The sequence below is a fragment of the Drosophila persimilis genome, unplaced genomic scaffold (assembly GCF_003286085.1).
Source record: "Drosophila persimilis strain 14011-0111.01,24,50 unplaced genomic scaffold, DperRS2 tig00000002-arrow-pilon, whole genome shotgun sequence".
Classification (NCBI taxonomy): domain Eukaryota; kingdom Metazoa; phylum Arthropoda; class Insecta; order Diptera; family Drosophilidae; genus Drosophila; species Drosophila persimilis.
The window spans coordinates 8,296,180-8,309,747 of NW_020825289.1; the positions used below are offsets into that span (position 1 = coordinate 8,296,180).

Here is a 13,568-nt window from a genome sequence, read left to right on the forward strand (position 1 = left end):
TTTCCGAATTTTGTTATTTAACCAGAAGAAATTTAACAAAAAAAAAATGCAAAACTGTATTAAACTGGTGCCATTGGCACTCAAGTGCCCGCAGAGAGCCATCAGCACGTCTGCTGTCTTGGATGGCAAGCGGAACTTTCGCAAATTTAACGTACACAGCAAGCGCGGCACTCGCGTGGTTAAGGAGGCCCAAAAGACCATGGCCAATCCCCCGGTGCCCATTGACAAGCGGGGCGTGCGCGACACAGGCATCTTGGTTGATGGAAAATTTGTGGAGATCCCTGAGAAAATCCCCGATATTATTGTGCCCGATCTAACGGACTGCAAGCTGAAGCCCTATGTGTCGTACAAAGCACCGGAAGTAGTGCAATCAGAATTCACCAGTCTTGACTTGTTTAACGCAGTCTATTCGAAAAAGATTGTTGAAGATTTCAAGGCAGGCAGCCTCCAGGCAGACGGCAGTCCCAAAGAACCGTCGGCCGAAGAGCAACTTACTTCATCGGAGGCATTTCTCCGTGCGCGAAGAACTGGCAGCGACATATTCTAGACATACGTTTATTGTTTCTTAAATAAAAATTGTAAATTCTACTATTCCTGGATGTACTTTTGGCGATATACGTAAAGTTTGCGAATCCATTTCTCCGTCTTAAGGTCGGGATTTCCAAGGAACTGAAAAACGAAAATATGTCACATATTTGTGAGAAGAAGACGATAGAACCGAGAAATGCAACTTACGTTGGGATGAAATATTACATCTTCGGTTTGGACCGGGTTCGATGGCTTCGGTACGGTCACCGTTTCGTTTTTCAGATCTATGATAACCTTCTCTGGAGCCTCACGATCTTTGGTGCTGAAGAAAGCTGACGGCTTGAAGGTATCCTCGTCTATCTTTTCCAAGGCTTTCTGCACTTTGGTATCCAGCAAATCGATGCCCTTGACGTTGCTAGCGAGAGGCGTTGAACGTGAATTGCTCTCCGAACTCGGTGCTCTGGTTGTCCTTTGGGAGGCAGAGCGAGATTTGTTATAGTCCCGACTGCGACTCTTGCTGTGCCGGCTCCGGGAGCTGCTTGGACTGCGTGGCGATGAGCTGCGCGACGAGCTGCGGCTGCTGCTACGACTACGCCTGTAGTACTTTTTAGATTTCTTCGACTTCTTCTTTTTGGGTTTGGAGCTTTGCCGGCTGCTTCTGGTGGGGGACTTGGAGTGGTACCTTCGGTCGCGTTCTTTGTCGCGGTCCCGATCTCGCTCTCTTTCCCGGTCGCGGTCTCTATCGTGTCTTTCCCGTTCACGCATTGTCTTTTTTTATTTATTTATTTTTTATTGTATTGTCGCTTGGCTCATGTACATAATATATACAGTTCACTTCAAAAAGGTATGAACAACACGCAAAGTGGCACGGAAAATGCAACGCATGCAATGTAAAATGCACCCCATTTGCTTAATATACCTTGAAGAGATAACCAGTCAATTTTGTCTTCAAGGTATATTATCCTCACACGAGAGGTGAGGTTCGTACGAAGTCTGCAACTTGCCTTGGCTATTTTTGCTCGTCGTCCCTACCCCTTTCTATGGGTTAACATCGATATTATATTTTAACATCGATATTGTGCCTATCAACTGCCCTCTGAATTATAATAATACCGAATCCGAATTTAAATTTGGGCGCCAAAAACTAAAAAATTATATAAAGAAGCGCCCGCTACGATAGCTTCCGCCTGGGATTGTAGTATTGCAAGTAGTTCTTTTAGTAATGGATTTTTTAACTAAATCTGGGATCGCTTGCTTATCAATTTGAACTTTCAGAATGTCGTTGAAAATTCTGATAATACAATCTAATTACATGTAACCGCCAGTAGCGCAGCTATCAAGATTCACAGAGTGATAGCTGCACCACTTGTCGTGAGACTTGAAGCCACCTGTATTATCGCTTCTGGCAAATCGCTCATGTGTTTCCCAAACGACCTATCAGTCTTGTTGAATTGAACGTAGTTTCTGTGCGAAAATAGCCTGCCATAAATTTGCCCGCCCAAATCTTCCAGTCCTTATCAGATGTTCCTTGGGGGTATATAAAAGGTATGAGTGGTCACACCATTTGGTAAAGTACCTGCACCTGTGATCAAAAATGCTGGTTCCCCAAGTATTTCTGGGTCTTCTATGTCTAGGCTTGGCCACAGCCTTGCCCGCCGATGGCGGGCGGGTGAGCTCTGTGACAACGGTAAAAACGAATCTTTTTATTGTTTTAATATTTATTTAAATTTTAAATATGATTTCCTGTATTATTCAGTTGACTCTAGTGAGAGCACAAGGCTATGAGATTCAGGAGCACACTGTTCAGACGTCGGATGGATATATTCTCACCATGCACCGCATTCCATACTCCAAGAATACCGGCTACGATGGCGCTCGTCCTGTTGCCTTCCTCATGCACGGTCTGCTCTGCTCGTCCTCTGACTGGGTATTGGGCGGTACACACAGTGGCCTGGCTTACCTGCTTTCTGAGGCTGGCTATGATGTCTGGATGGGCAATGCTCGTGGCAACACCTATTCCAAGAAACATGCTACCCACACACCGCTGCTGCAGCCATTCTGGAACTTCGAGTGGCATGACATTGGAATCTATGATCTGCCCGCCATGATAGACTACGTCCTATACGCCACGGGTGTAGATCAACTCTCGTACGTGGGTCACTCCCAGGGCACCACTTCTTTCTTCGTGCTGAGCTCGATGATTCCGCGATTCAAGAGTCGCATACGCTCGGCTCATCTACTGGCGCCCGTCGCCTGGATGGAGCACATGGAGAGTCCCCTGGCCACCGTAGGAGGTCCACTGTTGGGACAACCGAATGCCTTTGTTGAGCTATTCGGCAGTATGGAGTTTCTGCCAAACACTCAGCTCATGAATTTGCTGGGCGCTCTATTGTGCAGCGATCAGGCTATATCCCAGGTGATCTGCACAAACAGCCTGTTCCTCATGGGCGGCTGGAACTCGCCATATTTGAACGAGTCAATGATCCCAGAAATAATGGCCACTACCCCGGCAGGCTGTTCGGTGAACCAGATCTTCCACTATCTGCAGGAGTACAATTCGGGATATTTCCGTCGATTCGACTACGGTTCGACCCGGAACAAGAAGGAGTACGGCTCCAAGGCTCCACCAGATTACGATGTGGAGGGCATCAACGTTCCCACATACCTTTACTACAGCGACAACGACTACTTTGCCAGTTTAATCGATGTGGATCGTCTTCGCTACGTAATGGATCCGAATTCCCTGAAGAGTGCGTATCGCCTACCCGAGACTAAATGGAATCATTTGGACTTCCTGTGGGGCCTGAATGTCAAGGAAATACTTTATGACCGAGTGATCAATGACATAAAGAATGCGTAAGCATGTGTTGAAAATAAAACTTAAGATCGTGATAATTATAATTCAAAACAACAAAACACTTTTCAACTATTTAATCAATGGGGTTTAATTACTGATGCGGTGATATTTGATAAGGGGTCATAAATACAATATAAATTGTCGGTTCTTCACCGTGACATAATACAAACCAATCAGCGTTTTATTTGTTTCAAATTATCGTTATATTTGTTTCGTTCTTTTGAAAATGCCGTATTTTTTTGAGATATGCGCAAAACAAAACACTGCTTAGTATCGATAAGTGACTTTCGATTACTCCAATGATTATCCTTTGCGTTTTTTTGTTTTGAGCTATTTCGCTAATACCTTTTTTTAGACAAGATCCAATAAAAGCAAGTGTTGAATATAAACCAGACAATTAGAAAATAGATTCACTAATCGGATAAAATTATGCGGGCATGGCTAAATATTCTATATAGCTAGTAATATTCCACGGAACATCATAAACGAGGAATATGTAAAATATAACTTGACTTCGTCAGTATATTTATGGTATATTTTGAAAATGACTCGGTATATTTCTGAGGGTGGGACCGTATATTCTATACTACCCGCGGTCACACTGGCCACAGGTACACCCACGACAAAAAACCTAATCCAATACGGAAAATAATTTATTTTCGCTTAAAATTGATCTAAAAAACGCCATATCTTGGCCAGTGGTCGGGTTAAGTTAGTCCCCAAGATGTCGCGTGTAACGAAAAGTGATATATTGCTCGATATGGAGGTCTGGGTGGAGGAGCTGTCGGAGGCGCAGTTGGCGTACTACGACAAAATTACAAACGAGCATTATGCTGTGAAAAATGCACTTAAGAGCGCCGTGAGCGCCAATGAAGGAAAGGAACTGTTCAATGGCCAAGTGTTTCAAGCTTATTCGTTCAAGGGAAAAGTGCTGCAGGAGCTGAAAGAGGCCACCTTGCCTAAGAAACCACCGAAGCCGGTCGAACCACCGCAGCCTTCTACTCCGGTCGCTGGCTCCACGGGAAGAGGACGTGGCCGACCAAAACAGTCTTCAAATATTGCTTACTTGGAGTCATCCGACGACGGCGATGATGATGTTCCGTTGGCCAAGAGATTGGCGCTGTCCGCGGGTAAAAAGGCAGTGGCTGCTGGAACGTCTCCAAAGCTAGGAAAAAAAGCAGCCGCCGCCGCCGCTGCCGCATCCCCTGGCAAAGCTTCGCCCCAACCCAAGGGCAGCAAAAGTGGCTCGAGTAGCAAATCTCCAAAAGACTCCAACAAAGATGGCGAATCTCCTCCTAAAAACTATCGGCCAGCTGAGGTCAACTCGGTGGGAGGTCTAGTTGTGGGCAGCACTGACGAAAGTAAGGATTCTAAAGACGTTAAGGATGGCAAAGACTCAAAAATGCAGGGAAAAACATATCCGTCTCTGGTGGTGCTGGCCAAACCGTTCCTTAAGATCAAAGACATGGCTGCAACACGCAGCAAACTGGATTCCAAGGTTAAACTGGTTCTCATGCTGACTCCGAACAAGTTTTGCGAGTGGCTGCTCCAGGAGGGTCTTCTCAGATCCCAGCAGAATTGCATTAATCATCGAAATAGTGAACTGAAATTGGGTAAGTAGGATCAGTTGCATCACACCGAAAACTCTTCTCACTTTCACTTCTCCTTGAATCCCTAGGAATATACTCGGATGTATCGAAATTCCCCTATACAGGAGGCTATGTGTGGATTAGTGATTGCTGTCCTTTTCGCTTCGTTTCCGTCTTCAATAATTCAATATTCGAGGGAGCTTCGCATCCGCCCACATTTCTTCTAAAGCTTATCTACCATTGGGCCTGCCAGACCAGCATTCAGAATGTAGTCCAGTGGGTCAAGGTGGACAGTGTGTACATCAAGGGCATCTACACCTGGCTGAGAGCCATTTGCACTTTGGGCGTGCATCAGAAGTGCAAAAAGTTAGGAGGTCCCGGAAAGTTTGTGGAGGTAATGTACAAAATTATTCCCTTGATGTATGCCCACTCACTGTTTGATGTTCTTCCCAGGTGGGCGTCATATCACTGGGAACCACCTCGCAAGATGGAGCTCAGCGTCAGGTTAAGGTCGAGGTGCTAGGTGTCTATGATTATGCAGACAAATCAATCCGATTGCGTGCAGTAGAGCCAATTATCGATGGAGATCGTAATTACAAGAAACGCTTCCAGGGCATACTGGAGCCGCTTTCGCGTTGGGTCCACAAGGACAGTACTATTTGCATCGACCTGACGGTAGACAAGATCACCCTGTTCAGTTTGGGATTCAAGAATATTGTCCAGGCATCGGCCACAGACAACACGGCCAAGCACAACAACTCGGCAGTGATGGAGTACTTGCGTAGAATCGTTCCTCGTATGTTCCAGAACACATTGTCGCTGCTCTCGCGTCAAATGATTCAGCAATTCCTGGACGAGCTTGTCTGGCGTGAATCTTTTGGCACGTATGCCCTGCAGGCATTCAATAACATTATAATACACATAGCAGAGCAGACAAGAGTTACCACCACCGAGACAATCACTCAACGCCTGTATCAGGTAAGCAAAGTGGATCCATTTTATGGCACTAACACTTTTCTAATCCATCTCTTGTTCTGTTCAGGTGGCAACCAACCCTTTCAAAGACTGGAGCGTACTGCCGGCCAACTACAAGGAGACACCGGCCAATGCGGCACCCAAGCGCCTCAAGAAACGTTAGTAGTTTCGTAGTGTTCAATCGACTTGAATTTAATACAAGGCCGCGTAATAGAATAATTCTAAGCTAAAGCGTTTGTCACTCCAAAGCAGTGGTCGTTGCCTGTCAAACAGTGGTCGTTTTTCCGTTGTCTTAGGCTTCGTATTCCCTGTTGTTTACACACAGAACCAAGCGGAAAAGTGTTATTGTATTGGCGCGCCGACCACTCATCCAAAGTAAAGTGTTTTCCTTCTTTTTTATTAATTCAATCAGTGTCGCTTAGTGTTGAGCTCAGGAAAAGTTCTTATGACAACACCAAGTGTTGGATTTAGATACTCGCAAAAAACCCAGCACATAAGCTTACTTTCTGGCATCTTTCATGTTAACTTATTTTAAATAACAGAACTAAACGAAAACCACTAAATAAAATTGCCCAAAAACTTAAGAAATGGAAAGCCTTGCTAAAGCTATGTTTTTATTTGATTTATTTATAATTTGGAGTGATAAAACGCATACAGTTAATTTTATAATGTGGCTCCAGCCATGTGCTAACTTTATTTGATATTGAAAGTTGATCGGAAGTTAAGTTGTTTTTTGTTTGGCGAGTTTGATCCACATTGATAATTTACCCTTAACCTTTATCTGTGCGCAGCGATTAACGATGCTGATTATACCAGCTCCACCAAGACGCCCAAGAAGGAAAAGAAAGAGAAAGATGTTGAGAAGGACATATTGCCAGCTGGCACCAAGAGGCGCGCGGTGAACACACCGCCACCGCCGCCACCAGCTACGAAGGGACCGGGAAGACCACCAGGCAAGGGCTCAGTCAAACACACGCCTTCAAAGCCAGTCGCACCTTCACCAACGGTGACAAAATCGGCGGCAAAGAAGCCAAAGGAAAAAGAAGAGAAACTTCCCGTGGTGGTCAAGAAAGAGGAGGACGACCTCAAGGGACTGGAGGAGCTGTACTACGGCATAAGCGATGGGATGGACGAATACTTTGAACAATTCCCATACAACTCGCCCAGGGCCAATCCCCATGAACTTACCAAGACAGTGGACTGCCCGATTTGCCTGAGCGAATCCTTTGACTCCAATGAGAAGCTGCAAACGCATTTGGTGTCGCACATCTCGTCCGATGGCAAGCAACATCAGTTCCAGTGCCTGTTCTGCCTGGAGAAACATCCCACGGAGTCGGTGCTGGCCAAGCACAACCAGATCATGCACCCCACCGAGACCAAGACGGAGGGTTCGCCCTCCTACTATTGCCTCATTTGCCAGCAGCGGCATAACTCTCTGCATTTGCTAACGGCCCATCTACAGAGGGTCCACAGCACCCTGGAGCTGCCCTATTGGTGCCAGTCCTGTGGCTACCGCTCGTCGTCCCATCGCGATCTTGTCAGGCATTTCTACGATGACCACAAGAATCAGAACTTCCTGCAGTGCCCTTACTGCTTGGACGTAAGTTCTATTCGTAAATAGCCTGTAAAGAAAAATATTTCATAGCTCTCAATCCTTGCAGATATTTTACTTTTCCATTCGCGGGTCTGTCAGCCAGTTGCGCATCGAGCACTACTTCATGCACTTGAATGATCACGTCAACAAGCGGGATCCATCGTTGCGCTGTCAGAAGTGCTCGCTCAGCTTCCTGGAGAAGGGTGACCTGAAGCAGCATACGGTTCAGCATCATATCAGCATGACCAAGACCAACAGGCCGGTCCGTCTCTTGCTCAACACTTCGCTGCTGATTCCACCACCAAAGGTGCGCACCCATCACAAGGAGCCGGCTCCCTTCTCCACCTACAAGCGACCGATATTCTTTGCTTTTCTCGAGGGCAAGACCTGTGCCGAGTGCAACACCGATTACGCCAGCGAGGAGACACATTACACGTCAGTATTAACCACATTCATTGCATGTATTTTATTTATTTTCAAAGTATGGCTGTACGGGGTCGGTAAAATTGCAAGCGTTCGCAAGTGAAAGCCAAGACAGAGAGTAGCCAGCCGAAGCCCAGGACACACCAACCAAGTCGCAATGTGTCCACATCTAGGGCTTGGAATCCGAGGACATTGTCCAGCAGACGCACATAGCCAGCCCGCATAGCATCGTTGAAGTCGGAGACAAGCCAGTGCTGCAGAAGACCCGTGCCCTGAATCCTCATAATGAACATGCTGAGAGATGACTCCAGGTGGCAGTCGCTGCGCATCGGATAGCCTATAATGGGCGAGCCCAGACAAGCGGAGGAGAATCGAAAGATCGGCTTGAAGGCGTACTGCTGCTGCATGGCGATAAAATCCCAGCGCTCCGTGGTGAAGGGATACGCGTAGCTGCGATTGAAGCTGAGCAGGGCCGAGACCTGTTCACTGGCATTAACGCCCACTATCAGGCGGGCCACTCTACTGACGAGACGCGGATGTACATGACGCAGAACTGTTTCGACCTCATACTCCTTGACTAAAACCTTCTGCTGTTGTTCAATAAGCTGCTCCCATGAGTTCACTTGCTCGCCCACCACCAATGCGGTGAGGAAGCTATCCAACTGAAGGTTGTACCAGTTGGACAATACAAATCCCAAGATGGTCAGCTGCAGGAAAACTATGAAGTATCTCAGAGAAGGACTGTCTATCCTTGCAGGCGAAGAGATATACAGTACACGGCTGACGGCTTCCAGGAAGCTCAACCCAACACGATGTTGCCAGGTCCTCCTGCCCATGTCGGGACGAACCCAGAAAACCACGCTACTAATGTAGAACACTCCACCAAGCAGTAGCAGCCAGCTTGATTGGTTGAGGGGCAGCAGTAGATACATGTGGCGGGGAATCTCGTTCCGTACCGGAACAATCAAACAGTTTTGTGTGACCATCAACGGATAGCTTCTGTCCCCAAAATCACTGGGGGATCTGATGTACGGATGCGCTGAAATTTCCAAGTGTCCTTTCATTATAAGCTGCGCAATTCGTCCCATATTGACACTGCTCGTGGGGCCAAGATACTCGTGAGGATTAGTAATCTGCAGAGTGGCATTGTGGCGGTGCAAGTACTCCACAAAGGTGCGATAGGCGTAGCCTCGTATATGTCTCCGTCCTGTGTGGGGATCATGCACCACAAACACTCGCGGAATATCATTCTCCACTGGAGTGGACACAACATAGCCCTGGAAGTTGCTTGTAGTTGCTGGAAAGAGCGGAATCGAAGTGAGATTGATCTGAAAGAAGCGCACTGCCGGATAGGGAGTATAGGAATAGATTCGATCCTTATGCAGCACCAAAACGTTTAGAAACTGCTGGTGCCAGAGCTTCTGGAATATGGCGTGTATCGCCTTGTACGAGCCACTTCGTTTTGAGCGCAAGACGACAATCAAGCGAACGCGACGCATCCTTTGCAGACTTTTGTTCAGAGCATTCCAAATGAGATCCAGGCGGCTGTGGCAGAAGAGCAAGCTAATGGCATTGTCCGCGTTCATGTTATATTGACCAAGGGGTCTCTGCTTTCGAGCTGGCGTAGACAAATCCACCGTGTGACTACTGACTGCCATGGTTCGATGGAGCCAGGTTATCAGACTGTTGATATCATCCAGTTTTGTTCTGTGTCCCACGAAGATAGGCGTATTACTCCAGTGTTCCCGGGTGGCGATGACGCTTAGAACAGACCTCACTAAGGTCATGTTGTGACTGCCGTGGATCAACGCTGGCTGTGACCAGCTGAAGAGCAGCAATAATAACAGCCCGTTGCTCATTATGGTTGACTACATTGTGGCTTAAGGGCGCACCTGCGACGTCCTTATAAGGCCGTAAATAATTGTTTTAATTGAATCTAATCAGGCTTTATTACTGATAGAAATCAGAGTAATAACAGGTGAATTAGAGGATTTCTTCCTAGGGGCTGAAAGGAGTCTATTTGTAATGTTATGTAGCCTGAAATTAAATGGCTCCCCTTCTTTCGTTACAGCGGGTGGCTGCACTGCGTGAAGTGCAATTATCAGACATGTTGCGAGCGGGCCCAGTTCCGGCACGGCGTGAACTGCAATGGAAACTTCGTGGATGCCATGGAGGTCAATCTGCCCCAGGAGATGCATTGCATCTGCGGCTTCGCCACCAGCAATGGCAACAAGATGGCGCAGCATTTGGCCAACTGTGGCCTGAGCACCTGCTACCCCAGTCTCGAGGCGGCAAATGAGAACGCCGTGAAGCGCAACATGCTGGACATGTTGGGTTTGGTTCGACGCGATGGGGACACGTCTGGCGAGGGTGCCGACATAAGTGAGACTGCGGACGATGCCACTGATGATCACGGCGAAATGCTGCAGGCCCCAAGAGAACAACACCTGCAGCAGCAGCAGCAGGAACTAATGGAGGTCCAACAGACAGAGCCGGAGCCTCAGACAGAGCTTCAACAGAACTACTTGTCGGCATCTGTGGACCCCGAACCAGTGCCAGTCCTACCCGTGCAGCAGAGCTTGCCGGCTCCCATTCAGTTCGGTGAAATGGAGGCGGCCCCGGTCCTGATTGACCCCCAGCATCAGGTAGCGGCACCCAGCGACTACGCTCAAGTGTCCGTGGTGCAGCAGCACCAGCAGCAGCAGTCGTATGGACTCGGTAACTATGGCCAAGGCGGCATATCCACCGACATTGATATGCCGCTTATTGGGGAGCTGTCCGAGCCCAATGCTCCACCCACGCCCCAGTTCTTGGGCGAAGTGCACACGCCCATGTTCGATGCAGTGGCCGCCGCCGAGCAGCAGCACTACCACGCCCAGCACCATCATCATCCGCAATGATATAGGCCACCCGGCAAGCTAAAATCACGCGACTACACAATACATTGGCAGAATTACTAGACACACGATTTGCTTTTAAAAATCGTATTTTGACTTTTTTATCATAAAAACAGTTAAGATATTCAAAAATGAATCCCTTTAGTATCCTCTCGTATAATATCGCGAAGAATGAAGTACATAGACACCCAGTTGAGACATTTTAGGGTAGGGCTTTAAGTTTGTTAGCATCTAATTTTGCATCTTTGTGCAGTAAAAATATACTTACATACAGGAAATAATCTCAGTTGCTTGAAGGAAACGTAACCACTCCTCTGCAATTCGATCTATCCTGAATAATTGAAATAGCTTAACCTTGGCCTACAGTCTGGATATAAGAAAAATAATCATTTGTTAATTAAACAAAGAAATCGAACTTTCAATAAAAGTATATCACGCTATCCTTAGAATGTGCCTTTCCATTGTGTTGGACAATTTACGAATTAAGTTGTTAAAATAATCCCGTTAATGAGCTGCCGGTTTTTATACTTTTATTCCCGTTTGGTAATTATTTTAAGTGGTGCAATCAAGTAACCGAATGCCAGGTGAACTGCCGCTGCCAAGTAAAAGAATAAATGACGATATGACCTTTAGAAAAAAGGACACAAGATTGAATAGAAGTTCGGGGTTCTTCAAAAGTGAAATTTCTAATGCAACACATATCGAGGTTATATGTAGTAAGATTATTTCTTAGATAGAACGCCCTGTGTTCAGCTGTAAGTGCTCGAATATGAATACCAATAAGGACAGCAGCCAACCGCCTCCGAGGACAAACCAGCCAAGCCGCAAAGTGTCCACATCTAGGGCTTGGAATCCGAGGACATTGTCCAACAGGCGCACATAGCCAGCCCGCATCGCATCGTTAAAGTCGGACACAAACCAGTGCTGCAGAAGCCCTGTGGCCTGAATCCTCATAATGAACATGCTGAGAGATGACTCCAGGTGGCAGTCGCTGCGCATCGGATAGCCTATAATGGGCGATCCCAGACAAGCCGAGGAGAATCGAAAGATCGGCTTGAAGGCATATTGCTGTTGCAGGGAAAAGAACTCCCAGCGCTCCAGGGTGAAGGGATACGCGTAGCTGCGATTGAAGCTGAGCAGGGCCGAGACCTGTTCACTGGAATTAACGCCCACCAACAGGCTGGCCACTTCATTGATGAGTTGGGGTTCTACGTGGCGTAGGAGAGTGCTAGCTTCGTAGTGCTTCACCAAAACCTGTTGTTGCTGCTCGATCAGGTCCTCCATGCTCTCCACTTGCTTACCCACCACCAATGCGGTGAGGAAGCTGTCCAACTGAATGTTGTACCAGCTGGTCAGAACAAACCCCAAGATCGTCAGCTGCACCGTGACTAGGAAGTAGCGAACAGACGGCCTTTGCACACTTGTGGGGGAAGAGATAAAAAGTATCCGGCTGAGACCATCCAGAAAGTTCAAGCCAACGCGTTGATGCCAGGCGCTATTTTCGTGCCCGGGATTAATCCAGTAAAGTACGGCGCTGATGTAGAACACTCCCCCAAGAAGAAGCAACCAACTCCAGCGGTTGAGGGGCAGCAGTAGGTACATGTGACGCGGAATCTCGTTCCTCACGGGGACAATCAGACAATTCCTGGCGACGACCAGGGGATAGCTGTAGTCGCCCATCTCTTCCGGTACATCCACATACGGATGCATGGAGATCTCCAATTGACCCTCCATTATCAGCTGGATTATGCGGCTCATATTGACATTACTTGTTGGGCCGAAATCCTGGTTCGGATTGGTCACCTGCAGTGTGGCATTATGGCGATTCAAGTACTCAATAAAGGTCCGAAAGCCGTAGCCTCGTATCAGTCGTTTTCCTGTGCGCTGGTCACGGAAAAGAAACACACGCGGAATATCGTTCTCCGCTGGGGTGGACACAACATAGCCCTTGAAGTTCCTCGCTGCCGGGGGAAACAGCGGGTACGAATGAATATCCACGTTGTAGAAGCGCACAGCCGGATAAGGAGTATAGGAGTAGATCTGCTCGTTGTGCAAGACCAAAACATTGAGAAACTGGTAGTGCCAGAGCTTTTTGAATACGGACAGCAATGCTTTGTAGGAACCACTTCGTTGGTTGGGCAAGGCCACAATCAATCGAACAGGACGCATCCTACGAAGACTCCTGTTTAGATTGTACCAAATCAGTTCCTGGTTGCTGTGGCAGAAGAACAGACTGACGGCGTTGTCCGCGTTCATGTTGTAATGGCCAAATGGTTTAGTCTTGCGCGCCGAAATGGATGCATCCACCGTGTGACTTGTGACTTCCATGGCTCGATGCAGCCAAGTTATCAGACTGTTGATATCATCCCGTTTTGTCCTGTGTCCCACGAAGATTGGCGTATTTTTCCAGTTCTCTCGTCTAGCGATGACGCTCATAACGGACCTCAGCAAACTCATGTTGTGGACGCCTTCGACAGGCTCCAGCCGGGAGGAAGTGCAGAGCAGGAGCAGAAGTATCAGCACTGTGCACATAGCGGGCTGGGACTGTTGTGATTTCTTGCAGCACAGAGGTCAGGCTTTTAAGGCAGCGAATAATTGGTTTCATTAAATATAATCAGCCTTGATGAGTCTTATCAGTGATGAACATAGTGTGGATAATTCACTTGCTTCGAATTGGTCTCAACGCGGTAGAGGGTGGCCTCATA

The 13,568-nt window shown here is 47.5% G+C and overlaps 6 protein-coding genes across 6 annotated transcripts; 3 read left to right on the plus strand and 3 right to left on the minus strand.

The window, feature by feature from the left end:
• Positions 1-29: 29 nt before the first annotated feature.
• Positions 30-588, plus strand: LOC6590326 (39S ribosomal protein L41, mitochondrial). The gene has a single exon (XM_002016179.2). It carries the CDS (start codon positions 47-49, stop codon positions 545-547), a length of 501 nt encoding a protein of 166 aa, XP_002016215.1. The 5' UTR covers positions 30-46; the 3' UTR covers positions 548-588.
• Positions 540-1,364, minus strand: LOC6590327 (probable splicing factor, arginine/serine-rich 7). The gene is made up of 2 exons (XM_002016180.2): positions 736-1,364; positions 540-669 (listed from the first exon to the last, which is right to left on the minus strand). Exons 1-2 carry the CDS (start codon positions 1,291-1,293, stop codon positions 589-591), a joined length of 639 nt encoding a protein of 212 aa, XP_002016216.1. The 5' UTR covers positions 1,294-1,364; the 3' UTR covers positions 540-588.
• A 631-nt stretch (positions 1,365-1,995) lies between these two features.
• On the plus strand, positions 1,996-3,462 carry LOC6590328 (lipase 3). The gene is made up of 2 exons (XM_002016181.2): positions 1,996-2,215; positions 2,285-3,462. The coding sequence occupies exons 1-2, from the start codon at positions 2,123-2,125 to the stop codon at positions 3,386-3,388; spliced, it is 1,197 nt and encodes a 398-aa protein (XP_002016217.1). The 5' UTR covers positions 1,996-2,122; the 3' UTR covers positions 3,389-3,462.
• Positions 3,463-4,008: 546 nt separating this feature from the next.
• Positions 4,009-11,312, plus strand: LOC6590329. The gene is made up of 7 exons (XM_002016182.2): positions 4,009-4,998; positions 5,064-5,368; positions 5,428-5,952; positions 6,017-6,107; positions 6,741-7,549; positions 7,611-7,978; positions 10,038-11,312. The coding sequence occupies exons 1-7, from the start codon at positions 4,110-4,112 to the stop codon at positions 10,864-10,866; spliced, it is 3,816 nt and encodes a 1,271-aa protein (XP_002016218.1). The 5' UTR covers positions 4,009-4,109; the 3' UTR covers positions 10,867-11,312.
• On the minus strand, positions 7,986-10,027 carry LOC6590330. The gene has a single exon (XM_002016183.2). The coding sequence runs from the start codon at positions 9,823-9,825 to the stop codon at positions 8,020-8,022; it is 1,806 nt and encodes a 601-aa protein (XP_002016219.1). The 5' UTR covers positions 9,826-10,027; the 3' UTR covers positions 7,986-8,019.
• A 280-nt stretch (positions 11,313-11,592) lies between the features above and the next one.
• On the minus strand, positions 11,593-13,395 carry LOC6590539. The gene has a single exon (XM_002016184.1). The coding sequence runs from the start codon at positions 13,393-13,395 to the stop codon at positions 11,593-11,595; it is 1,803 nt and encodes a 600-aa protein (XP_002016220.1).
• Between the last annotated feature and the right edge of the window lie 173 nt (positions 13,396-13,568).